This window comes from Symphalangus syndactylus, chromosome 14 (assembly GCF_028878055.3).
Source record: "Symphalangus syndactylus isolate Jambi chromosome 14, NHGRI_mSymSyn1-v2.1_pri, whole genome shotgun sequence".
Lineage (NCBI taxonomy): Eukaryota > Metazoa > Chordata > Mammalia > Primates > Hylobatidae > Symphalangus > Symphalangus syndactylus.
In genome coordinates, this window is record NC_072436.2 from 64,003,734 (window position 1) to 64,029,409 (window position 25,676).

Sequence of the window (25,676 nt, forward strand, 5' to 3'; positions counted from 1 at the left end):
CTAAATATGAATACCTGCGTCTCTCGAGAGGAAAATTGATGTGGTGTGGTTACTGGCAGCAAATTAATAACGCTGATTCTTTTTTTTTGAGATGGAGTCTCGCTCTGTCACCAGGCTGAAGTGCTGTGGCACGATCTAGGCTCACTATAACCTCTGCCTCCCAGGTTCAAGAGATTCTCCTGTCTCAGCCTCCCAAGTAGCTGGGATGCGCAAGTAGCTGGCATGTGCCACCACACCCAGCTAATTTTTTTTGTATTTTTTTTTTAGTAGAGACAGGGTTTCACCATGTTGGCCAAGCTGGTCTTGAACTCCTGACCTCAGGTGATCCGCCCACCTCAGCCTCCCAAAGTGCTGGGATTATAGGTGTGAGCCACCACGCCTGGCCATAACCCTGATTCTTTACAGTTCCTAGGCTTTTGACATAGGGATCTCAGAGACCATCTAGTTTAGCCCTTGGCAGTTTTTTTTAGTAGTACCTCAGAATTATTTGAAACAATAAAAACATAATTGTTCACATTCTCCATCTGGTATTGATATTTAGTGAAAACTGTATTAATGAGCTACTTACTAGAATTAGCATTTTCACTTGCAAAGTTTCGTGCACCTTGGTTACAAATCTGGCAGAGCAGTGAGTTGTACAGTTGACGATTACTACTATTTTTAGCTTGTTGAAATCAAGGTAGGTACTTTTTTCTTTGGTGGATAGTCTTATTCAATAAGCTGTTTATTTTTCACAGTCCTTTGTGCCTTATTGTGTCTTGAAGAATCATATGATATATGTTAGGTATGAGCGAAGATATAATTTGCTTTTCTACTTTCTGTTTTGTGAAATAGCGGATTTTGGTTTTGCTCGTTACCTACATAGTAACATGATGGCTGCAACACTGTGTGGATCCCCAATGTACATGGTGAGTGAGTCTTTGCATCCTTGTGTGTTTAAAGCATGGCTCCATAAGCATTGGAATTTAAATATAATGCTTGCTTCCAAATAAGATGTGATTTTACATATAGTCCAAGTTGTTATTACTAATGTTAATTATATTACTAATAATGCTATAATACAGACATCTTTTGCCTTAGCATAGTGGACTATAAAAGTAAGTCATTTTTGCCCATTTGTTTTTATTTTTTAAAAAAGATTAGTTATGAGACAAATCTGTTAAGTTGAAAATAAAAATTAATCAAGGGTAGTCATGCTGTACATAATGTATAATACTAGGAGTGCTTTAAAAAACACCTTCTAGGAGCACTTCTTCAGCTGTAGGATGTGCTCATCTTTTGCATGTTAACTCTCTTGACAGGATCCCTATGTTATAGATGTTTTTTCCATTAGCCTCACACAGCTGAACTATCTCAGCTTTCCCCTTTATCCTCTCAAATAGATGTCATCATGTATTATAGGGTTAGGCTATGAAACTTCTAAAGTAATGTGCAGTATTAAGTCTGGAAATACCTTAATTCTAGAGCTTCAGAATTATGTGAAATAATTGTACCTGTTTCAGTTCTAAATTTAAAATAGATTTCTATTAAATTCAAAATTTCTCTAAACTAAAATCAACTTTGAACTAGTAATCAAATTTCAAAAAAATTTTTATTAGATTTATACTGCTTATATATAATAAATTTTATAATTTTATATGAATTTTAAAATTACTTTGTACTTCTTGAGTAGAAAATTAGTTTAGCCTTGAGGTTAGAGTGCTTTGGCTGATTATTAAAGGATATTGACTTAATAAGAAATTTACTAGGGAAAATAAATAAAAATGTTATGCCTGAGCTGGGTGTAGTGATGCGTGCCTTTAGTCCCAGCTACTTGGGAGGCTGAGGCAGGAGGACCTCTGAAGCCCAGGAGTTCATGGCCAGCCTGTGAACACAGCAAGACCCCATTTCCACAAAGAAGTAAAGTTAAAAGGAAATGTTACCTCTGAGAAATAAAACTATCTTTAAGTATATTTTCCGTTTCTGTTTAATATTTGTCCTGATTAATGGTTTATTTAAAACGCAAAATTTGATGAGAGGTGGGAAAATACCTGTAACAAAGCAGCAGAGAAATGGTTTTGCCCTTAGGACAATTTTTAGTATTGTGTGGGGTTTTGCATCATAGTTTTTCTATTACTATAAAAGTATTCAGATTACAAAAAACATAGGGAATAATATAGCAAACACCTATGTACCCACCATCCATATTTCACAAAGTTAACATTTTGCCATGTTTGTCTTGATCTTGTTTTTGAAAGAAATAAAATAGGCTGGGCATGGTGGCTCATGCCTGTAATCCCAGCACTTTGGGGGGCCACGGTGGGAGGATCACGAGGTCAGGAGTTCGAGACCAGCCTGGCCAACATGTTGAAACCCCGTCTCTACTAAAAATATAAAAAATTAACTGGGCATGGTTGCAGGTGCATGTAATCCTAGCTACTCGGGAGGCTGAGACAGGAGAGTCGCTTGAACCCAGGAGGTGGAGGTTGCAGTGAGCCGAGATCACGCCACTGCACTCCAGCCTGGGTGACACAGTGAGACTCATTCTCAAAAAAAAAAAAAAAAAAAAGAAAAGAAAAATATTTTGGAGACAGCTCAAGTTCCTTTTGTACCTCTCCCTGATTCCATTTCCTCCTCTGCTCCTCTCACACACCTGAGGGAACCTCTGTCCTGTGGTATGTATTTTATATACCATGTCCTATGGTGTGTATTTTTCATTATTATTTCGGCCCTCTCACTGTACTTCATGTGTCCATCATAATCAGTTGAAACATTTGTTTCTATAACTTGCCTCTTTTCATGCAACATTGATTTTGAGATTTACTAGTAAATCTCAATATATAATATGTTGTAAGTTCATTGCCTTATTATTTGATTAGAGAACTATCATAGGGTATTGTTTTATTCTGGTAGTTTGTTAGGAGTGTCACCTTTACCAGTTAATATGTGCATATTAATTATGTAAATAACGTACTGCATGCCCCTTAAATTTCTCTGTTTCCAGGCTCCTGAGGTTATTATGTCTCAACATTATGATGCTAAGGCTGACTTGTGGAGCATAGGAACAGTGATATACCAATGCCTAGTTGGAAAACCACCTTTTCAGGTACGCTGACTTTTTTCTTATGTCCTCAGTTTTGGGATCTTGTCATTTTATAGTTGCGTTTGATTTGTAAAATGAAGAATACTTTGAAAGCAGTGTTTTTGGCTCCTCTGTGACTTACTTTGATTCTGTTATAGGCAAGAACTGCTTTAGTGAGTCAGAACGTCTTTTGGTTTTCCCCTTTTATCTGCCTGCCCTTTGTAGTTGGACTGGGCATGAAGTCTGTTGTATGTTGGGTTCGGGGCTAACAGCCTGGTGGGAAATGGGTGTGAATGGTGACACCAGAGCTTCCTGGTTAGCCTGGTTTTGGGATCCTGGAATCCACATGAGGGCTGGGGCTGGTCTGGGGAGATCTCTGGAAACCATCTCTAGCTCTCTATTCCCGACACTGCTAGGTGAGAGGGAGGTAATTATATACACTTTATGGAAATTATTATGGGTCTGTCTTCTCCTCCTCTCCCCCAACATCCTGCCAAAAAGTGACCCTGTAGAGTATAATCAAGATGATTTCTCTTGAGTTCATATTGCCGTGTTATAATTTCTTATGTTACAAAGAAGATCTTTGAATTTGAAAACTGGAACAAAGTGAAAATATTTGCCCAAGATAGTATTAAGAAAATTAGTGACGGCTCGGCGCGGTGGCTCACGCCTGTAATCTCAGCACTTTGGGAGGCCGAGGCAGGCAGATCACCTGAGATCAGGACTTCGAGACCAGCCTGACCAACATGGAGAAACCCCGTCTCTACTAAAAATACAAAATTAGCTGGCCGTGGTGGCACATGCCTGTAATCCCAGCTACTAGGGAGGCTGAGGCAGGAGAATTGCTTGAACCTGGGAGGCGGAGGTTGCGGTGAGCCGAGATCGCGCCATTGCACTCCAGCCTGGGCAACAAGAGCGAAACTCCGTCTCAAAAAAAAAGAAAAAAGAAAATTAGTAACACAGCCAGGTTAAACACTTTTCATTTCTTAGTCTAGTTTGCATGTAGAGGAGGCTTCACTAATTCATCAGCTGTTGTTATCAGCTATTTGTTGCTGTGGAGAGACTGAATAGTAGCAGTATACATAGTTCTTTTCTTTGAATTCCTTCAGGGTTCTAAGGTAAAGTACACCTGAATTTTACCCAACAATAATGTACCTATTGGGCAGGCCATGTAACCTTCAGAATAGTGGCCCTTAATCTATTCTAAGTTTCAGGCTTCTCTCAGAGTCTGACCTCAGAAAAGGTACATTATACTCAGATGTACAGAATTCTCACACAGTGTCACAGGTTTTATGAGTTCCTAATGACCAGTTATGGGTCCTTCAGCAATCCGTGGCTTTCAAGTTGAGAATCTATGTTCTGTAGCAAGAGTATGAGCATCATCTCCCTTTCCTTTCCTCCTCCCTCGTACTTTCCCTCCTTCCCTCTCAGTCCCTTCCTTGAAACTCCCACTCCCTCAATCCCTTAAAAAAAAAGCATATGAGTGTCAATCATATGATTTGAAAGTTTTCCCCCGTTGTTTAGGAAATTAAACCTTTTTTTTTTTTTTTTAATAGGCCAGTAGTCCTCAAGACTTAAGGATGTTTTATGAAAAAAACAGGAGCTTAATGCCTAGGTATGTGTTTAGATTACACTGGGTTTTACTATTTGTGAATACAGTGTTGTTTATTTGAACTGTTCGTGTTTTATGTATTCTCATTTTTTAATTCTTTTTCAGTTGATAATGTGAAAGCATTTGTTACAACAAATTAGAAAATTGCTGGCACATCATAGGTGTCTGTGTAGTGCTGTACTCTTTTCTTTCTTTTTTAAAATCCAAATTTAAAAGAAAAATATATGGAAGTTACAGTGTTCCTTGTGGGGAGGGTAATGTGGACAGAATAGATACGCGTAAAGTAGGAAGTGAATTCCCCCCAGCTTTGCTCTCTTTAGGGGTAACAAGAGGTTGCTGTGTCTCTTTCTTCATAGTTTTTTGGGCATTCTTTATACGTGTTTGAGTGCTTGTTTTCCTTTTTTTTTTTTTCTCTTGAACTTGTATCTTGAGATGAGTGCTTGTTTATGTATGTATTTATACACATGCATAGTTTAAGACAAATTACATCATATTTTGTAAGTTGTTTGCAGCGTCGTTTTGTTTTTTACTTTGTAGCACATCACAGATGATGTTCCGCAGCAGGATGTGGACAGCCACTGTATGCTTTTTTTTTTTTTTTTGAGACAGAGTCTTGCTCTGTCGCCCAGGCTGGAGTGCAGTGGCACGATCTCGGCTCACTGCAGCCTCCCCCTCCCAAGTTCAAGCGATTCTGCTGCTTCAGCCTTCCTAGTAGCGGGGACTGTAGGCACCCACCACCACGCCTGGCTAATTTTTGTATTTTTTTTTTTTTTTTTTTTTTAGTGGACACGGAGTTTCACCATGTTGGCCAGGCTGGTCTTGAACTCCTGACCTCAAGTGATCCCCCCGCCTCATCCTCCCAAAGTGCTGGGATTACAGGCATGAGCCACCATACCTGGCCAACTGTATGCTTTTTTTTGTTTGTTTTTTTAATGATTAATAGACTATTTAGGGAGGAGTACATATAGTCATCATTGACAGACTTAATATGAGAGGTTAAATGTTTGATCCAATTTTCCTTCACAGATAAGTTTTTCTTTTCTATCCATGTCAGTTTTGAAAACATAATGCCAGAAGAAGAGGGGCCCAAATCCACACAGAGCGCCCAAGAGTGAGTTTTTAGGAGTGGGTCTGAAATTAGGATAGACATTTGCTGATCTTGCATAGGTCCAATGAATCAAGGCAGGATCTTCGATGAGCCCTCTGCTGTTGGGGTTGTTGTACTGAAGCAGGTACTCTGTTTCAGCCAGGCTCTTATGGCCAGCTGCTCGACTTGTGCCCGTTGGGTTTCCAGAGATATGTCGTATTTGGCCGGGTTGAGATGTCAGGGGCAGAGTGGCCAGGCGCGATGGAGTATACTTTGGGAATGACATCTTGGTGACCCGGGGCTCAACTGCACCTGCCACTGTATGCTTTTAAATGCCACAGAGAGTCCCATAGATGCACATTATTTTATTTAATCAGATCCCTGTTTTCATTTTTTGGTTACTGCAAACAGGCTCTAGTGAAGTGTGTGTGTGTGTGTACGTATGTATGTGTGTGTACACCTTTGTGTATGTGTGCATTTTGTTAGGGTGGACTCCTAGAAATGGAATTGTCAGACCAAAAGATACACTTTCCAAATAGGCTGTCCCAGTGAATACAGCAAGATAGAAGACTGCTCCTTTTCCCTCATTTTTACCAACACGGAATGTTAGTGGATTTGATGCCGCACAAATGCATGAGGACCAGTTAGCTATTAATTTAATTTGCATTATTCTCTTTATTAGTGAGTTTGGCTTCTTTGTATTTGTTTAATATCTTTTTCTTTTTTTTTTTTTTTGAGACGGAGTCTTGTTCTGTTGCCAGGCTGGAGTGCAATGGCACGATCTTGGCTCACTGCAACGTCCACCTCCCAGTTTCAAGCCATTCTCCTGCCTCAGCCTCCCAGGTAGTTAGGACTACAGGCAGGCTACCACACCCGGCCAATTTTTGTATTTTTAGTGGAGGCAGGATTTCACCATGTTGTTCAGGCTGGTCTTGAACTCCTGACCTCAAGTGATCCACCCGCCTTGGCCCCCCAAAGTGCTGAGATTACACGCGTGAGACACCATGCCCAGCCTGTTTAATATCTTTTTGTAATTCTTATTCTTTGAATTGTGTACTGCTATTACTTAACTCATTTTCCTATTGCTTGTTGTTTTCATATTGGATATTAGGAAGTTGTATTAGTTCTCACTTGTATTTAAGTGCTGCCCCTTTCCAGACAGAAATGGAGGTGGCTATTTTGTAATAGAGAACATTATAGCAACTATTAGTGCAAGATTGAAGCTATGCTAAAACTCAACATTGGGCTTTTGAGGTGCCTTACTCCTACAGATACTCAAAACAACAGCAAGCACAATACAGGAATCTTCTCAATTTGATGCCGTTTCTCAAAGGCAATTTAGTGCTTTTTTTTCCTTCTTTTTTTTTTTTTGAGATGAAGTCTCACTCTGTCGCCCAGCCTGGAGTACCATGACATGATCTCGGCTCACTGCACGCTCCACCTCCCAGGTCCATGCCGTTCTCCTGCCTCAGCCTCCCAAGTAGCTGGGACTACAGGCGCCCGCCACCATGCCCAGCTAATTTTTTTTTTTTTCTATTTTTAGTAGAGACGGGGTTTCATCGTGTTAGTCAGGATGGTCTCGATCTCCTGACCTCATGATCTGCCTGTCTCGGCCTCCCAAAGTGCTGGGATTACAGGTGTGAGCCACAGCACCTGGCTTTTTTTCCTTCTTTAGATGACTCTTACATGGTCTTCTTGGTATAAATGTATCGGTATTTGTGAAACCGCATATACGTTTTAGTTTACTATATGGAAGGCAAAAGTTAATGTTTATATATATAAACTTATCACTCAGGTGGTTGTGTTTTTCCTTTCCCCCAGTATTCCCAGAGAAACATCACCTTATTTGGCCAATCTCCTTTTGGGTTTGCTTCAGAGAAACCAAAAAGATAGAATGGACTTTGGTAAGAAATAGTTTTAACTTTTGCATGTTTTCTAATTTTATTGTTATATATGCTGAAAGATTTAAAAAATAGAGATTTCAGAAAATTAAAGTCAGTTTCACTTTTCTTTTGGTTTATTTCCTTCACTAGTTTCGTAAATATTTATTGAGTGCTTATTACTATGTTCTAGGTATGGGAGATAGAGTAATAAAATCACTCTGCTCATGTAACATATATTCTAGTGGTAGAGAGAGACAATAAACAAATTAAAAACCATAATTACATATTATATTAGAAGTTGCTAAGTATTATGGGAATAAAGAAGTGGGGGTAGGGGTGGGGGTGGGGATTGAAATTTTAAATAAGGTAGTCAGTGAAGACCTTACTGAGAAAGTGACATTTGAAAAAAGACTTGACATGAAATGAGAATGAGCCATGTGGATATCTGTGGGAAGAGCTTTTTAAGCAGAGTGAACAGCCAATATAAATGCTTAGGGCTGGGAGCATGCCTGTAAGCTTGAGGAACAACTAGAAGGCCAGTTGAAGACTTGGGCTTTTCCACAAAATGTGATGGGAGTCATTTAGAGGGTTTTGAGTGGAAGAAAAGTGATGTGACTAATGTTTTTAAAAAGGATCAAGCTGGCTGCTGCTTGAGAATAGACTGTGGATATAAGGGGAAGAGCAGAAGCCGGGAGACTAATCAGGAGACTCTTGTCGTTACCCAGGTGAGAGATGAGTGTAGCTTTGACTAGGGTAATAGTAGTGGAGGTGGTAAGAAGTCTTTCTGGTGGTAGAGGCAACAGCATTCACTGACGGATTGAATATGAGGGTGTGAGAAAGAAGACTCAAGGATGACTCCAAGGTTTTTGGCCTGAGCAGCTGAAAGGATGTTGTCGGTTACAGTAAAGGGAAAGACTGTATGGATAGAGCGGGCTATGGGGACAAGATGAGGAGTTTCTGTTGGACGTGTTAAATTTAAGATAACCATTGGATATCTAAGTGTCAATGTGAGAAGTGCACTTGAATTTCAGAAAAGTCTAGACTGGGGACAGATTGGGGAGTTGTCAGCCTGGATTTATTTATTATTTATTTATTTATTTATTTATGTATGTATGTATTTTTTTTTTTTTTTTTGAGGCAGGGTTTTACTCTGTCACCCAGGCTGGAGTGTAATGGTACGATCATGGCTCACTGCAGCCTTGACTTCCCCAGGCTCAGGTGATCCTCCCACCTCAGCCTCCCCAGTACCTGGGACTACAGATGTACACCACCACCTCTGGCTAATTTTTGTATTCTTTTGTAGAGACAGGGTTTCGTCATGTTGCCCAGGCTGGTCTCAAACTCCTGGGCTCAAGTGATCTACCGACCTTGGCCTGCCAAAATGCTGAGATTACAAATGTGAGCCACAGTGCCCAGCAATATTTATTAAATAGATTATTTTCTTTCTTTTTTTCCTTTATTTGAGAAAAGGCCTCACTCTGTTACCCAGGCTGGACCGGAATGCAGTGGTGTGACCGTAGCTCACTGCATCCTTGGACTCCTGGGTGCAAGTGATTCTCCCGCCTCAGCTTCCTTAGTAGCTGGGACTACAAGCCTGCACCACCACAGTTGGCTAATTTTTTGTTTTGTTTTATTTTGTTTTGTTTTTGAGACGGAGTCTCGCTCTGTCGCCCAGGCTGGAATGCAGTGGCGCAATCTTGGCTCACTGCAACATCCGCCTCCTGGGTTCAGGCAATTCTCCTGCCTCAGCCTCCTGAGTAGCTGGGATTACAGGAGCCCGCCACCATGTCCAGCTAATTTTTTATATTTTTAGTAGAGACAGGGTTTCACCATCTTGTCCAGGCTGGTCTTGAACTCCTGACCTTGTGACCCGCCCACCTCAGTCTCCCAAAGTGCTGGGATTACAGACATGAGCCACCATGCCCGGCCTGTTTTGTTTTGTTTTTTTCGAGATGAAGTTTTGCTCTTGTTGCCCAGGCTGGAGTGCAGTGGCGTGATCTCGGCTCACTGCAACTTCCATCTCCCAGGTTCAAGCTATTCTCCTGCCTCAGCCTCCCAAGTAGCTGGGATTACAAGTGCCCGTCACCGTGCCTGGCTAATTTTTTTTGCTTGTTTGTATTTTTGAGACGGAGTCTTGCTCTGTCACCCAGGCTGGAGTGCAGTGGCGCAATGTCAGCTCACTACAACCTCCGTCTCCTGGGTTCAAGCGATTCTCCTGCCTTAGCCTTCTGAGTAGCTGGGATTACAGGCACATGCCACTATGCCCGGCTAATTTTTGTATTTTTAGTAGAGATGGGGTTTCACCATGTCGGTCAGGCTGATCTTGAACTCCTGACCTCATGATCCACCTGCCTTGGTCTCCCAAAGTGGTGGGATTACAGGCGTAAGCCACCACGCTCAGCCTAATTTTTGTATTTTTTTTTTTTTTTTTTTTAGTAGAGATGGGTTTTTGCCATGTTGGTCAGGCTTATCTTGAACTCCTGGCCTCAGGTGATCCACCTGCCTTGGCCTCCCAAAGTGCTGAGATTACAGGCATGAGCCAGCGGGCGCTGCCCAGTCGGCTAATTTTTTTACCCTTTTGTAGGGATAGGGTCTCAAAAAATTGCCAGGGCTATTCTCGAACTCCTGGCTTCAAGAAATCTTCTTGCCTTAGCCTCCCAAAGTGCTGGGATTACAGGTATGAGCCATTGTTCCTAGTCAAAATAGATTATTTTCTAGTGTGCCATTTAAATTCTTTCATTGAGTGTTCTGGCTTTTTTGTACTATTTATTATTTTTTTTAATGATTGCTCTAGGGATTACAGTATGCATCTTAATTTATCACAGTCTACTTTATATAGATACTAGTTGAGGCCGGGCGTGGTGGCTCAGACCTGTAATCCCAGCACTTTGGGAGGCTGAGGTGGGCAGATCACGAGGTCAGGAGACCAAGACCATCCTGGGTAACACAGTGAAATCCTGTCTCTACTAAAAATACCAAAAAAACTAGCTGGGCATGTTGGCGGGCGCCTGTAGTCCCAGCTACTCGAGAGGCTGAGGCAGGAGAATGGCATGAACCCGGGAGGCGGAGCTTGCAGTGAGCCAAGATCGCGCCACTGCAGTCCTCCAGCCTGGGCGACAAAGCAAGACTCTATCTCCAAAAAAAAAAAAAACAAAAAACTAGTTGAATTCCATTAAAATATAGAAGCTTTGTTCCCTTAATATGGCTCCATTCGCTCTTCCCTTTGTGCTGTTATTGTCTCATATTATGTCTATGTTGTAATCTCAACAGTGCAGTGTTAACGATTGCTTTATGCAGTCTTATCTCTTTTTAAGAAGTGAGGAGAAGAAAGGTGAAAAACATGTATAGCGTCTTGTTGTGTGTTTCTCTTTTTTTTTTTTTTTTTTTCTGAGACAGAATCTCACTCTGCACCCAGGCCTAAGTACAGTGGTACAAACAAGCCTCACTGCAGCCTTGACCTCCTGGGCTCAAGTGATCCTCCTGCCTGAAACTTCTATATAGCTGGGATGACAAGTGCACACCACCATGCCCAGCTAATTTTTAAAATTTTTGTAGAGAGGTTTTTGCCATGTTGCCCAGGCTGGTCGCCAACTCCTGAGTTCAAGCGAACATCCTGCCTCGGCCTCCCAGAGTGCTGGGATTACAGGTGTGAGCCATCATGCCCAGCCTTAGAGTACTATTTTAGCTTATACAGTTATCATTTATGACACTCTTCATTTATTCTTATGGACTCAAGTTACTGTTTGGTGTCATTTTTTTTTCTTTTTGTATTTTTTTATCTCTTTTTTGTTTGATGTCATTTTTTTAGCTCTAATATAATTCCATTCCTTTCCTCCTCTTTTGTGTTATCATATATATTAATCTTTGTATGTTACAAAGCCCAATAGTACAATTTTATAATTATTTTATACAGTTGTCCTTTAAATTGGCTAAGAGAAAAATACATAATGTACTGTCTTCCATAATTATCTACATAATTACCAATGCTCTTTATACAAATTCTCAGAATCTTCATTTATCTGAGAATGTCATTATTTCCCTTTATTTCCCTTCACTTTGGAAAAGTGTTTTTTTGGTAGATACTGAATTCTTGGTTGTTAGGATTTCCTCCAGCCAGTACTTTGACTATGTCATCTTACTGCTTTCTGGCCTCCATTGTTTCTGATGAGAAGTCACCTGTTAATCTTACTAGGTTTCCCTAGTAGGTGATGAGTCATTTTTCTGTTAGTGCTTTTGAGATTTTTCTCTGTCTTTGATTTTCAACAGTTTTAACTGTGATGTGTCTAGATGTGTATCTCTGTATTTATCCTGCTTGGAGTTTATTGATCTTTTTGGATATATAAATAAATATTTTTCACCAAATTTGGGGAGTTGTCAACCATCATTTCTTAAAATATTCATTCTGTCACTTTCTCTTTATCTTCTCTGAGACTCCCATTGTTTGCACTTAATGGTCTATGCTTGCGCCAGGCGCAGTGGCTCACGCCTATAATCCTAGCACTTTGGGAGGCCGAGGCAGGTGGATCATGAGGTTGGGAGATCGAGACCATCCTGGCTAACACGGTGAAAACCTGTCTCTACTAAAAAATATAAAAAATTAGCCGGGCGTGGTGGCAGGCGCCTGTAGTCCCAGCTACTCGGGAGGCTGAGGCGGGACAATGGCATGAACCTGGGAGGCGGAGGTTGCAGTGAGCTGAGATAGGGCCACTGCACTCCAGCCTGGGCAACAGAGCCAGACTCCGTCTCAAAAAAAAAAAAATGGTCTATGCTTGATGATGTTCCACAGCTGAGTCTGTTCATTTTTCCATATTGTTTTTTCCTTTGAGTTTTTCAGATTGGAAATATCTATTAATCTGTTCTCAAGCTTGCTGATTGTTTTATTCAGTTATTGTGATTTTAACTCCAGATTTTCTGTTTGGTTCTTTTTTATAATTTCTGTCTTTTTCTTGATATTCTCTATTTGATGAGTCACTGTCTCCTGCCTCAGCCTCCTGCATAGCTGGGACTACAGGCACTCACCACCATGCCCAGCTAATTTTTTGTATTTTTAATAGAGTCAGGGTTTCACCATGTGGGCCAGGCTGGTCTTGAACTCCTGGGCTCACGTGATCCACCCACCTCGGCCTCCTAAAGTGCTGGGATTACAAGCATGAGCCACTGTGCCCGGCTGGCTTTCTCTACTTTTAAAAATGGGTGACAGAGCGAGACTCTGTCTCAAAAAAAAAAAAAACTTTGTTTATAATAACTGCTTTAAAGTCTTTGCTAAGTCCAACATTTGGCCCCCTCATGACAGTTTCTATTGACTGCTTCATTCCCCTGTGTATGGGCCATACTTCTTTGTTACTTTGCATGCCTTGTGGTTTTTTGTCAAAGATCAAACATTTTGTTCAATACAGATAGCAACTTTAGATTTGAACCCTCTCCCTCTCCCAATTGGGGGTTGTTCTGTTTTTTTTTTTTTTTTTTCCTTTGAGACAAAGTCTTACTGTGTCGCCCAGGCTGGAGTGCAATGGCATGATCTCAGCTCACTGCAAGCTCCGCCTCCCGAGTTCAAACAATTCTCCTGCCTCAGTCTCCCGAGTAGCTGGGATTACAGGTGCACACCAGTATGCCTGGAGAATTTTTGTATTTTTAGTAGAGACGGGGTTTCACCATGTTGGCCAGGCTAGTCACGAACTCCTGACCTTAAGTGATCCACCTGCCTCGGCCTCCCAAAGTGCTAGGATTACAGGCATGAGCCACAATGCCTGGTCGGATTGCTCTATTTGTTTAGTAACTTGCCTGGATGAAATCTGTGGAATATTGTTTTCCTTGCAGTTTTTGAACATTGATTTATCTCCAGAATTGTTTTTGTATTTTTTTCAGTTAAAAAAATTGTAAAGCCCAGTTTCCTAGGGGTCACCCCGTGTCTACAGTTTTTTAGTGGTCAGCCAGTTATTGGTCAAAGATGGTGCTTTGAGACGGTAAGTTACCATCCTTTGTCCATAGATCTGTGTGTGGCTTGGGGAATGCACTAAAAGTTCAAGCACAGCTGGGCATGGTGGCTCACATGTGTAATCCCAGTGCTTTGGGAGGCTGAGGTGGGCAGATCAGTGAGACCAGCCTGGGCAACATGGTGAAACCCTTCTACTAAAAATACAAAAATTAGCTGGTGTGGTGGTGTGGGCCTGTAGTCCCAGCTACTCAGGAGGCTGAGCTGGGAGGATTGCTTGAGCCCTGGAGGTCAAGGCTACAGTGAGCTGTGATCATGCCAGTGCACCCAGCCTGGGTGACAGAGTGAGACCCTGTCTAAAAAGAAAAAAAAAAGAAAATGTTTCATTTATCTTGACTCCAATCTTTATTATTTCTTTCCTTCTACTAGTTTTGGGCTTAGTTTGCTGTTTTTCTAAAAAGTTCCATAAGCATGAAGTTAGCTTATTGATTAGATGTTTCTTTTTCTTTTTTTTTGAGACAGAGTTTTGCTCTGTCACCAAGGCTGGAGTGCAGTGGCGCCGTCTTGGCTCACTGCGACCTCCATCCAGCTCCTGGGTTCAGGCGATACTCCTGCTTCAGCCTCCAGAGTAGCTGGGACTACAGGCTCAAGTCACCACGCCTGGCTATTTTGTATTTTTAGTAGAGACAGGGTTTCATCATGTTGGCCAGGCTGGTCTCAAACTCCTGATCTCAGGTGATCCACTTGCCTCGGCCTCCCAAAATACTGGGATTACGAGTGTGAGCCACCATGCCTGGCCTATTTCTTCTTTTTTTTTGAGACAGAGTCTTGCTCTGTTGCCCAGGCTGGAGTGCAGTGGCACAATCTTGGCTCACTACAACCCCCGCCTCCTGGGCTAAAGTGATTCTTCTGCCTCAGCCTCCCAAGCAGCTGGGATGACAGGTGCCCGCCACCACGCCCAGCTAATTTTTTTTGTATTTTTAGTAGAGATGGGGCTTCACCATGTTGGCCAGGCTGGTCTTGAACCCCCAACCTCAAGTAGTCTGCCTGCCTTGGCCTCCCAAAGTGTTGGGATTATAGGCGTGGGGCACGGCACCTGGCCTTATTTCTTCTTTTATTTTATTTTTTTTTTTTTGAGACGGAGTCTCGCTCTGTCGCCCAGGCTGGAGTGCAGTGGCGCAATCTCGGCTCACTGCAAGCTCCGCCTCCCGGGTTCACGCCATTCTCCTGCCTCAGCCTCTCCGAGTAGCTGGGACTACAGGCGCCTGCCACCACGCCCGGTTAATTTTTTGTATTTTTAGTAGAGACGGGGTTTCATCGTGGTCTCGATCTCCTGACCTCGTGATCCGCCCTCCTCGGCCTCCCAAAGTGCTGGGATTACAAGCGTGAGCCACCGCGCCCGGCCAGTATTTCTTCTTTTTTAAAGGAGGTGTTTACAGGTATATTTTTCCCTCTTACTACTGCTTTTGCTACATCCCATAAGTTTTAGTATGTTGTGTTTTCATTTTCATTTGTCTCAAGATATTTTCTAATTTTCCTTTATGACTTAGACTCAATGGTTGCTTAAGAGTTGGTATCCTTTGGCTCTGTGTCCCACCCAGATCTCATCTTGAATTGTAATCTCCATGTGTCTGGGGAAGGGCTTGGTGGGAGGTGAGTGAATGGGGAGGGGCTTGGTGGGAGGTGAGTGAATCATGGGGGTGGATTTCCTCCATGCTGTTCTTGTGACAGTGAGTTCTCACAAGATCTGATGGTCTGAAAGTGTGGTACATCCCCTTCCTGCTCTGCAATGGTAAGACATGCTTGCTTCCCCTTCGCCTTCTGTCATGATTATAAGTTTTTTGAAACCTCCCCAGCCATGGAGAACTAAATTAAACCTCTTTTCTTCATGAAATGGCCAGTCTCAGGTAGTTTTTTGTTTTGTTTTGTTTTATTTTGTTTTTTAGGGACGGAGTCTTGCTGTGTTACCCAGGCTGGAGTGCAGTGGAGCAGTCTTGGCTCACTGCAACCTCCACTTCCGGGGTTCAGGCGATTCTCCTGTCTCAGGCTCCTGAGTAGCTGGAATTACAGCTGCATGCCACCACGCCTGGCTAATTTTTGTATTTTTGGTAGAGACGGGGTTTCACCATGTTGGCCAGCTGGTCTTGAACTTCTGTTCTCAAGCGATCAGCCTGCCTCTGGATCCCAAAGTGCTGGGATTACAGGCATGAGCCACTGTGCCCGGCCTCAAGTAGTTCTTCATAGCGTGTGAAAACAGAGTAATACAAGAGTGTTTTGTTTAATTTCCACATATTGTGGATTTTCCCGTTATTTCCTCTGTTAATTGATTTCTAGTTTTTGTTTGTTTGTTTTTTTAAACAGAATCTCAAAAGGACAGGCATGAACCACTGTGCCCGGCCCTTGATTTCCACTTTTATTCCATTATGATTGGAAAAGATAATCAATCACCATGATTACAGTCTTTTAAAATTTATGGGCCAGGCATGGTGGCTCATATCTGTAACCTTAGTGCTTTGAGAGGCTGAGGAAGGAAGACTGCATGAGGCCAGGAGTTTGAGATTAGCCAGGGCAACATAGTGAGAACCTGTCTCTACAAAAAATATTAAAAATTAGCTGGGTGTGGTGGTGTGCACCTTTAGTTCCAGCTTCTTGGAAGGCTGAGGTAAGAGGGATTACTTCAGCCCAGGAGTTTGATGCTGCAATGAGCTAATTGCACCACTGCATTCCAGCCTGAAAAACAGAGCACGACATTGTCTCTGATTAAAAAAAAAAAAATTATTAAGACTTGTTTTGTGGCCTAAGGTGTGGTCTGTTTTGGAGAATGTCCCATGTGTACTTGAGAAAAATATGTGCTCTGCTCTCGGAGACTAGAGTACTCTGTGTATGTCTGTTAGGTCCAGTTAGTTTATAGCACTGTTCAGTGCCTCCGTTTCCTTATTGATGCTGTATCTGGTTATCCTATCCATTACTGAAGGCGGGATATTGAAGTCTCCAACTATTATTGTACAAATCTCTTTCTCACTTCAGTTGTCAATGTTTGCTTCATGTATTTTGGGGCTCTGATGTTTATAAATCTTAAATTTTCTTGGTTAATTAACCCTTCTATCATTATTTAATGTCTTTTTTTTTTTTGAGATGGAGTCTCGCTCTGTCGCCCAGGCTGGAGTGCAGTGGCGCGATCTCAACTTACTGCAACAACCTCCGCCTCCCAGGTTCAAGCGATTCTCCTGCCTCAGCCTCCCAAGTAGCTTGGACTACAGGTGCCTGCCACCTCGCCCAGCTAATTTTTGTATTTTTAGTAGAGGCGGGGTTTCACCATGTTGGTCAGGCTGGTCTTGAACTCCTAACCTTGCAATCCGCCCTCCTCAGCCTCCTAAAGTGCTGGGATTACAGGCATGAGCTACCGTGCCCAGCCCCCCCCCTCTTTTTTTTTTTTTCCTTGAGACAGGGTCTCATTCTGTCACCTAGTCTGGAGCGTGGTGGTGCAGTCTCGGCTCACTGCAACCCCTGCCTCCTGGGCTCAAGTGATCCTCTCACTCTGCCCCCCAAGTAGCTGGGACTACAGGTACAAAGCTACCACACCTGGCTAATTTTTGTATTTTTTGTGGAGACAGGGTTTCACCTTTTTTTCCAGGCTGATCTAGAACTCTTGAGCTCAAACGATCCACCCACCTCGGGCCTCCCAAAGTGCTAGGATTATAGGCTTAAGCCACTGTACTTGGCCTTATTTAATGTACTTTCTGTCTTTTATAACAGTTTTCAGTTCAAATTCTATTTTGTCTGATAGTCAGCTTTGCCCTTCTCTTTTGCTTAGTATTTGTCTGGAATAGCTTTTTCCATCATTTTGCTTTCAATATATTTGTGTCTTTAGATTTAAAGTAAGTCTCTTTTTCTTTTTTTTTTTTTTTTTTTTTTTTTTTTTTTGAGATGTAGTCTTACACTTTCACCCAGGCTGGAGTGCAGTGGCACAATCTCAGCTCACTGCAACTTCCGTGTCCCGAGTTCAGGCGATCCTCTCACTTCAGCTGGGACCACAGATGTGCAGCACCATGCCTAGCTAATTTTTTTGTATTTTTTGGTTTCACCGTGTTGCCCAGGCTGGTCTTGAATTCCTGAGCTTAAGAGATCCGCCTGGGATTAGAGGCGTGAGCCACCTCACATGGCCTAAAGGGACTCTGTTCTGTTTACAGATTATAGCTGGATTATTTCCTTTTAATCTACTTTGCCAGTCTCTGCCTAAGGAGATCTATTTACATTTAAAGTAATTACTGATGAGGAAAGATTTTCACCATTTCACTATTTTTATGTCTTACAGCTTTTTTGTCCCACGTTTCTCCCATTACTGCTCTCTTTTGTGTTGTTTGATTTTTATAGTAATGTGTTTTGATTCCTTTCTCATTTCCTTTTGTGTATATTTTTCCTTGTGGTTACCTGGGGATTACATATAACATCTAAAGTTATTGAATTCATATTAACTTTAGTTGCATACAAAAACTCTACTTCTGTATTGCTCTATCCCCCCTTTATGTTGATATTACAAGTTATATCTTTATAGTGATTTTAATGCATTTGTCTTTTAAACTCTGTAGCAAGTGAAAAAGTGAAGTTACAAACCAAAATTACAGTACTATTGGATTTTAAATTGCCAGTGCAGTTATCTTTTCCGGAGATCTTTATGTCTTCATGTGGCTTTTTACTGTCTAGCTCTTTTCATTTCAATCTGAAGTACTCTCTTTAGCATTTCTTATAGGGGAGGTCTTGTGGTAATGAATTCCCTCAGCTTTTGTTTTTCTGGGAATATCTTAATTTCTTCCTGAGTTTTGAAGGACAGTTTTGTGGAATATAGAATTCTCAGTTAACTTTTTTTTTCTTTCAGCACTTTAGATAATATCCCACTACCTTCTGGCCTCAAGATTTCTGATGGGAAATTGGCTGATATTCTTATTAAGGATCCCTGTATATTACAAGTTGCTTCTCTCTTGCTGCTTCCAAGATTCTCTCTGTCTTTTGAAAGTTTGATTCTGTAACTCTGTGTGGGTCTCATCAGTTTATCTTAAGAGTTTTTGGAAGTTTCTTTTTTTTTTTTGAGACAGTTTCGCCCTTGTTGCCTAGGCTGGAGCTCAATGGCAGGTTCTCGGCTCACCGCAACCTCCACCTCCCGGGTTCAAGCGATTCCCCTGCCTCAGCCTCCTGAGTAGCTGGGATTACAGGCATGTGCCAGTATGCCTGTTCATTTTGTATTTTTAGTAGAGACGGGGTTTCTCCATGTTGGTCAGGCTGGTCTGAAACTCCCGACCTCAGGTGATCCGCCCACCTCTGCCTCCCAAAGTGCTGGGATTATAGGCGTGAGCCACCACGCCCGGTCCAACCTAATTCTTATCTTAGGTAAAAACAGCAATACTTGAAAATGTCAGACCAGAGAAATCATTAAGACATGTTTAATGAAAATACTTAGCAAATTTTTTTTTCCTTTTTGTTTTTAAATTATTATTATTATACTTTAAGTTTTAGGGTACATGTGCACAATGTGCAGGTTTGTTACATATGTATCCATGTGCCATGTTGGTGTGCTGCACCCATTAACTCCTCATTGGTCCCTCCCCCCACCCCAATACTTAGCAAATTAACCCTGATCTTGTAGTTTTTAGGGAAAAAAGTGTTTGACTTTTCCTGTAGTAATAGTTGTAATACTAACAGAAATTTGTGGAAATATACTCCAGGATTTTGGTTTGCTAATGTATAGTATAATATGGAAATCCACATTGGTATTTAAATAAGATGGACTGGAATTTGAATTCTAGTCCCTCACCCTAGTATCTCTTTGATATTGGACAAGAAACATGGCCTTCCTGTGCTTTTAATTTTCTTACCCATGATAGGACGACATACGTCCTCAGATAAGGTTTTTGAAGCACCCAGTTCATTGTCTTAGTGAATGTTGAATACTCAGTAGAGGATAGCTATAATTGTTTCCATGCCGGGGAAAAGATGAAATGGTTTGAATACCTATTTTCTTAACGTTTTGTAAAGTTGGACTAAAATTAAGTTCATGTAGTTGGAAATATTTATACCTATTAGGGAGAAGTTAAGCTGAGAGTTGCTCTGAACCACGAGAATTATGGTCAATAGTGAAACAACTATTAAGGATAATGGTTTTAAAATTATTGAATGTATTGTTTTTGTAGTTTCTTTTTTTTGTTTTTTGTTTTTTTTTTGAGATGGAGTCTCTCTCTGTCACCCAGGCTGGAGTGCAGTGGCACGATCTCGGCTCACTGCAAGCTCTGCTTCCTGGGTTCACACCATTCTCCTGCCTCAGCCTCCCGAGTAGCTGGGACTACAGGCGGCCACCACCATGCCCAGCTAATTTTTTGTATTTTTAGTAGAGACTGGGTTTCACCGTGTTAGCTAAGATGGTCTCAATCTCCTGACCTTAGGTGATCTGCCTGCCTCAGCCTCCCAAAGTGCTGGGCTACAGGCATGAGCCACCACACCCGGCCAGTTTTTTCTCTTTTTAATGTGAAATCAGCATCAGGAATACTTCTAGGGGCGAAGGATAGTTTGTTGTATAAATCAGCTGCCTCAGTTTCCTCTTAGGACAATTTAACAGCTGTAGTTCACATGGATGCTTAACAAGGGCCTGGTGATCACAGTTCTCCTGTGGGGCTGTCCACTAGAGAGTGGCATATGTTAGAGAACATATCTGTGTAAGTAGCATCAGAGTATGTTGTGCTGGTGATAGATGTTTTGAGAATTCATAATTATTTAAAATTTGTTATTGATTCATTATTTTATATGATTATAAAAATAGTTATAGAGGATTTATAAAAAATACGCTTTTACATTTAAAGGAAATGGAGCCTATATAAAGAAGTTAAATTCTGATCTCAAAGACATGTTGAATACATTGAGAAAAAATAACCTGGTTGATATTTTAGTCAATGTCTCTTTAAAGGTTGCATTTTCATTTCTTGTTACAGAAGCATTTTTTAGCCATCCTTTTCTTGAACAAGTTCCAGTAAAAAAATGTGAGTATCCATTTTTTGTATTTTCACTTAAAGAATGAATGCAAGCTTTAGGAAAAATTAATGATTTTTACTACAAAATTAATCTTTTATTGTGACTCTTAAAATTTCATTGAATTAATTAATTAATTAATTAATTTATTTATTTATTTATTTTTTGAGACGGAGTTTCACTTTTGTTGCCCAGGCTGGAGTGCAGTGGCGCGATCTCAGCTCACAACAACCTCTGCCTCCCGGGTTCAAGCCATTCTCCTGCCTCAGCCTCTGGAGTAGCTGGGATTACAGGCATGTGCCACCACGCAAACGGAGTCTTGCTCTGTCACTCAGGCTGGAGTGCAGTGGTGCAACCTCTGCTTCCTGGTTTCAAGTGATTCTCCTGCCTCAGCCTCCCAAGTAACTGGGATTACAGGCGGGCACCATCACACCTGGCTAATTTTTGTATTTTTAGTAGAGACGAGGTTTCACCATGTTGGTCAGGCTGGTCTCAAATTCCTGACCTCAAGTGATCCTCCCGCCTCAGCCTCCCAAAGTGTTGGGATTATAGGAGTGAGCCTCTGCACCTGGCCTGATTTTCTTAGATACCTACAATTGTGTTTATTTAATAACTGTTCTATTTTTCCTTCTGAAACGGAGTTGGAATAGTTTTAGTAATTGCTGCACTTTTAGTTTCATCAGCAGATGTGCTAATAAATAGGTAAATGCAGATTTTGGGGAAACACAAAGGTGTATGTAGTAGTTTTGGCAAGTGTTTCTGTTATACAGGTCATGTGACTGCACTACAAAATGATGTAGTTCATTTGTGTTTCTTCCCCTAGCTTGCCCAGTTCCAGTGCCCGTGTATTCTGGTTCTGTCTCTGGAAGCTCCTGTGGCAGCTCTCCATCTTGTCGTTTTGCTTCTCCACCAGTAAGTTATAGTTTTATTAAAAATAATTTCAGAGTTAGTGCTGTTACATCTGTTCTGAAATGGAGCATGCACATACACTGTGGATATTCTTTTTATGTGTAATGTTTACTAATGCAGCTGAGGTTTGGGAGAAAGAACATGATAGTTGGGTCAAATGGACCTGCATTCGGACCTCTGTCCATATGTTACTGTGTAAGCTCTAGAAAGAAATGTCACCTCTCTGGGCCATTTTCCTCTGAACAGTGAGTATAGTACTATCACCTTTTTATACCCTATGGTGTTTTGGTGATGATACTTGCAAGCAAAGAGTACCCATTACAGGTGGATAGGCAGTAAGTATTTATTTTATCTGAACGCTGTAGACATGAGCTTGGATTTTTTTTTTTTTTTTTTTTTTTGAGACGGAGTCTCGCTCTGTCACCCAGGCTGGAGTGCAGTGGCCCGATCTTGCTCACTGCAAGCTCCGCCTCCCGGGGTCACGCCATTCTCCTGCCTCAGCCTCTCCGAGTAGCTGGGACTATAGGCGCCCGCCACCACGCCCGGCTAATTTTTTTGTATTTTTAGTAGAGACGGGATTTCACTGTGGTCTCGATCTCCTGACCTCGTGATCCGCCCGCCTCGGCCTCCCAAAGTGCTGGGATTACAAGCGTGAGCCACCGCGCCCAGCCGCTTGGATTTTTTTTGTATGTGGAATTTCTACTGAGGGAGGAGTCACCTCTGAGCCAGATTTCTCTGACTTAGATTCTTTTAATCATGATTTCTGGCACTTTAAGGTGGCTTCTACTAAACCTCTTCCTTTCCTTGAAGCTCCCAAGCCATTTTCTTCATGGCTGTGTTCCCTCCCATCTCAGTACTTCTTCCTAATCCTGAGGCCTTCTGGTCACTCTAGTCACTTCTTCCTACTCCACTCTCCTCTTAGGCCTTTGTTTTTTGTTTTTTGTTTGTTTTTTTGAGATGGAATCTTGCTCAGTCGCCCAGGCTGGAGTGTAGTGGCACCATCTTGGCTCACTACAACCTCCACCGCCTGGGTTTAAGCGATTCTCCAGCCTCAGCCTCCCAAGTAGCTGGGACTATAGGTGCACACCACCACACCCAGCTAATTTTTTGTATCTTTTGTAGAGACGGGGTTTCACTGTGTTGGCCAGGCTGGTCTCAAACTCCTGAACTCAAGTGATCTGCCCGCCTTGACCTCCCAAAGTGTGAGCCACGGCACCCGGCCCCAGACATCAATTTCTTGAATGCCGCTGGCAGAAAGGTAGGGGAGCCATAAAAGTGAGGCAACTCAGAGGTTTAAGTGGATGGGGCTTGCAGCCTCCATGTACCTTACCTGTCATATTAACTAGGACACCTTTTTTTTGTATGTCAAGTGAGTGTAATTTACCTACCTCGTAGGGTTCTTCAGGGATAAGTGAGTGTAAGCACTTATTGCATGCAGGGTCTGACACATAGTATATAACGCAGGAGGTGGCAACTATTAGGTAAATCAGATGCAGATGTAGCCTGTTGCAAACAGACAAGTCTCAAAACTGGCAGCAGACCTTTCTTACAGAGCCCTGCAAATTCATATCAAATAGATAAAGCAGATTATGTTAATAAGACTTATGTTCTCGTGAACTAAAAAAATTAAGAGCCAGACACACTGGCACCAGTCCTAGCCCTGCTGCTAGCCCACCCAGTGACTTTCGGCTGGTCAGTTAGAGAGGTGGGCCATGGTGTCCTCTTCTGGACCATAGGCTTGATTAACCTTTGCTTGCAGGGTCCTGGTAGTAAGATGTGGGAAGTGCCTAGCCATGGCAAAGTCTCAATAAATTGTGGCTATTATTATGAACCATATATTTGACACAATGTAATATGAAAAGCAAAGCTTGTGCTAGAGAAAAGAACACAGGGAAGAATCTAATTTTGGGAGAGCAAACATAAAGGAGCCTGTGGGATGATAGTGTGACTGAGGGATGAGAGAGGCCAGCAGGGAGGACGTTGAACTGGAAATTTTCTTTGACTGGAGAGAGCATTTTGGGGTTTTTGTTGGTTGAAAGAGGGGAACAAATAGGAGCCAGGCTAGGGCTGCCAAGGAGTAGCTGAATGTAGAAGTAACTGGAGGAGTGAAGAGAGGCAGGAGAAAGAGAAAGGCATTTTTAGATGTTGAAAACTCTGGTGGACAAACCTGTTTTTTCTGAGGCAGGAATATTGTTTGATCCCAGGAGTTTAAGACCAGCGTGGGCAACATATCAAGACCACCCATCTCTATCAAAAAAAAAAAAAAAAAAACAACAAATAGCCAGGTGTGCCTGGGCAGGACTGTAGACTCAGCTGTAAGGGAGGCTGAAATGAGAGGATTGCTTGATCCCAGGAGTTCAAGGCCAGACTGGGCAACGTAGTAAGAACCTGCTTCTATTAAAAAAAAAAAACCTGGCTGGGCGTGGTGACTCATGCCTGTAATCCCAACACTTTGGGAGGCTGAGGTGGCCAGATCACGAGACCAGGAGATCAAGACCGTCCTGTCTAACACGGTGAAACCCCATCTCTACTGAAAATACAAAAAATTAGCCGGGCGTGGTGGCACGTGCCTGTACTCCCACCTACTCGGGAGGCTGAGGCAGGAGAATCGCTTGAACCTTGGAGGCGGAGGTTGCAGTGAGCCAAGATCACGTAACTGCACTCCAGCCTGGGCGACAGAGCGCGACTCCATCTCAATAAAAAAAACACAAAGCAAACAAAAAACAGTAAAATGGCCGGTGGTGGTTCACGCCTGTAATCCCAGCACTTTGGAAGTCTGAGGCGGGTGGACCACTTGAGGTCAGGAGTTTGAGACAAGCCTGGCCAACATGCCAAAACCCTGTCTTGGTGTTTTTTCAAATAACAAGAATTAGCCAGGCATGGCGGCGTGCACCTGTAATCCCAGATACTCAGGAGGCTGAGGCGGTAGAATCACTTGAACCCAGGAGGCAGAGGCTGCAGTGAGCCAAGATCACGCCACTGCACTCCAGCCAGCCTGGGTAACAGAGCAAGACTCCGTCTCAAAAAAAAAAAAAAAAAAAAAAAAAAACAATAAAATAAGTCACTGGCATAAACATATCCTTTTTATGTCTTATTCATTAGAGTTCTTTAAAAAGTATGGTTGGGCCAGGCTCAGTGGCTCACGCCTTTAATCCAGCACCTTGGGAGGCCAAGGTGGGTGGATCGCTTGAGATCAGGAGTTTGAGACCTGCCTGGCCAACATGGCGAAAACTCGTCTCTACTAAAAATACAAAAATTAGCCGGGTGTGGTGGCGTGTGCCTGTAATCTCAGCTACTTGGGAGGCTGAGGTGGGGGAATCGCTTGAACCTAGGAGGTGGAGATGGCAGTGAGCTGAGATTGTGCCACCGCAGAGCAAGACTTTGTGACTTTGTCTCAAAAAAAAAAAAAAAAAAAAAGATAAGGTCAGCTGGGTGTGCTTGCTCACGCCTGTAATCCCAGCACTTTGGAAGGCCAAGGTGGGAGGATTGCTTGAGCCCAGGAGTTTGAGACCAGCTTGGGCAACATGGTGAAATCCCGTCTCTACAAAAAAATTAAAAATTAGCTGGGTGCTTGAGCCCCTGACTTCGAGGTTACAGTGAGCTATGATTGCTCCACTGCACTTCACCCTGGATACAGAGAGACACTGTCTCAAAAACCAACCAACCAACTAACCAATAAACACCATTTTAGGAAGCCTTTAAAAAAAATGGAAATAAAGTGGAAAGCAGGGGAAAAAAGGAAAGTACGAACATTTGTATATAGTTTCCAGTTAGTGGGATTAGAAAATGGGATGGTTTGATAGACTTTACATTTAACATCATCTGCCAAAAATAAGATGATTTCATACATGCTTCCCTTTCCTTCTTTCTGGGACTGGTGTAGACTCATACAGAGGCTTGAGATGCGCAGGCATGTGATATAACGTTGTCGTTTTTACATTCTCGTGTAAATATCTAGCTGCTATTTTATTCCAGAAAAATTCTAGGCCCCCCCCAACAAAAAATTACAAACAATAAAAAAACTCCAAATCACTCTTAATTATGATACTGACTAGAGATTAAATGCTATTTAGATGGTAAATCTTGAATATTTATTTATTTAGTTATTTTTTTGAGACTCTCACTCTGTCACCCAGGCTGGAGTGCAGTGGTGCGATCTCGGCTCACTGCAACCTCTG

The 25,676-nt window shown here is 42.2% G+C and overlaps 1 protein-coding gene across 5 annotated transcripts in view; it reads left to right on the forward strand.

The window, feature by feature from the left end:
* The window catches only part of ULK2 (unc-51 like autophagy activating kinase 2), a 104,160-nt gene that overhangs the window by 28,343 nt on the left and 50,141 nt on the right, over positions 1-25,676 (forward strand). For 2 of the 5 annotated variants that reach the window (XR_010115635.1, XM_063617737.1), the window contains exons 7-14: positions 835-908; positions 2,984-3,085; positions 4,618-4,676; positions 5,728-5,784; positions 7,582-7,664; positions 20,553-20,600; positions 20,760-20,882; positions 21,413-21,501. Coding sequence is in view for 4 of the 5 variants with exons in the window: in XM_063617737.1 (XP_063473807.1) it covers positions 835-908; positions 2,984-3,085; positions 4,618-4,676; positions 5,728-5,784; positions 7,582-7,664; positions 20,553-20,600; positions 20,760-20,882; positions 21,413-21,501 (635 nt within the window). In the remaining variant the exon portion in view is untranslated. The remainder of the gene's footprint in view (positions 1-834; positions 909-2,983; positions 3,086-4,617; positions 4,677-5,727; positions 5,785-7,581; positions 7,665-20,552; positions 20,601-20,759; positions 20,883-21,412; positions 21,502-25,676) is intronic. The other 3 variants (XM_063617739.1, XM_063617738.1, XM_055243206.2) reach the window with 3 other exon arrangements.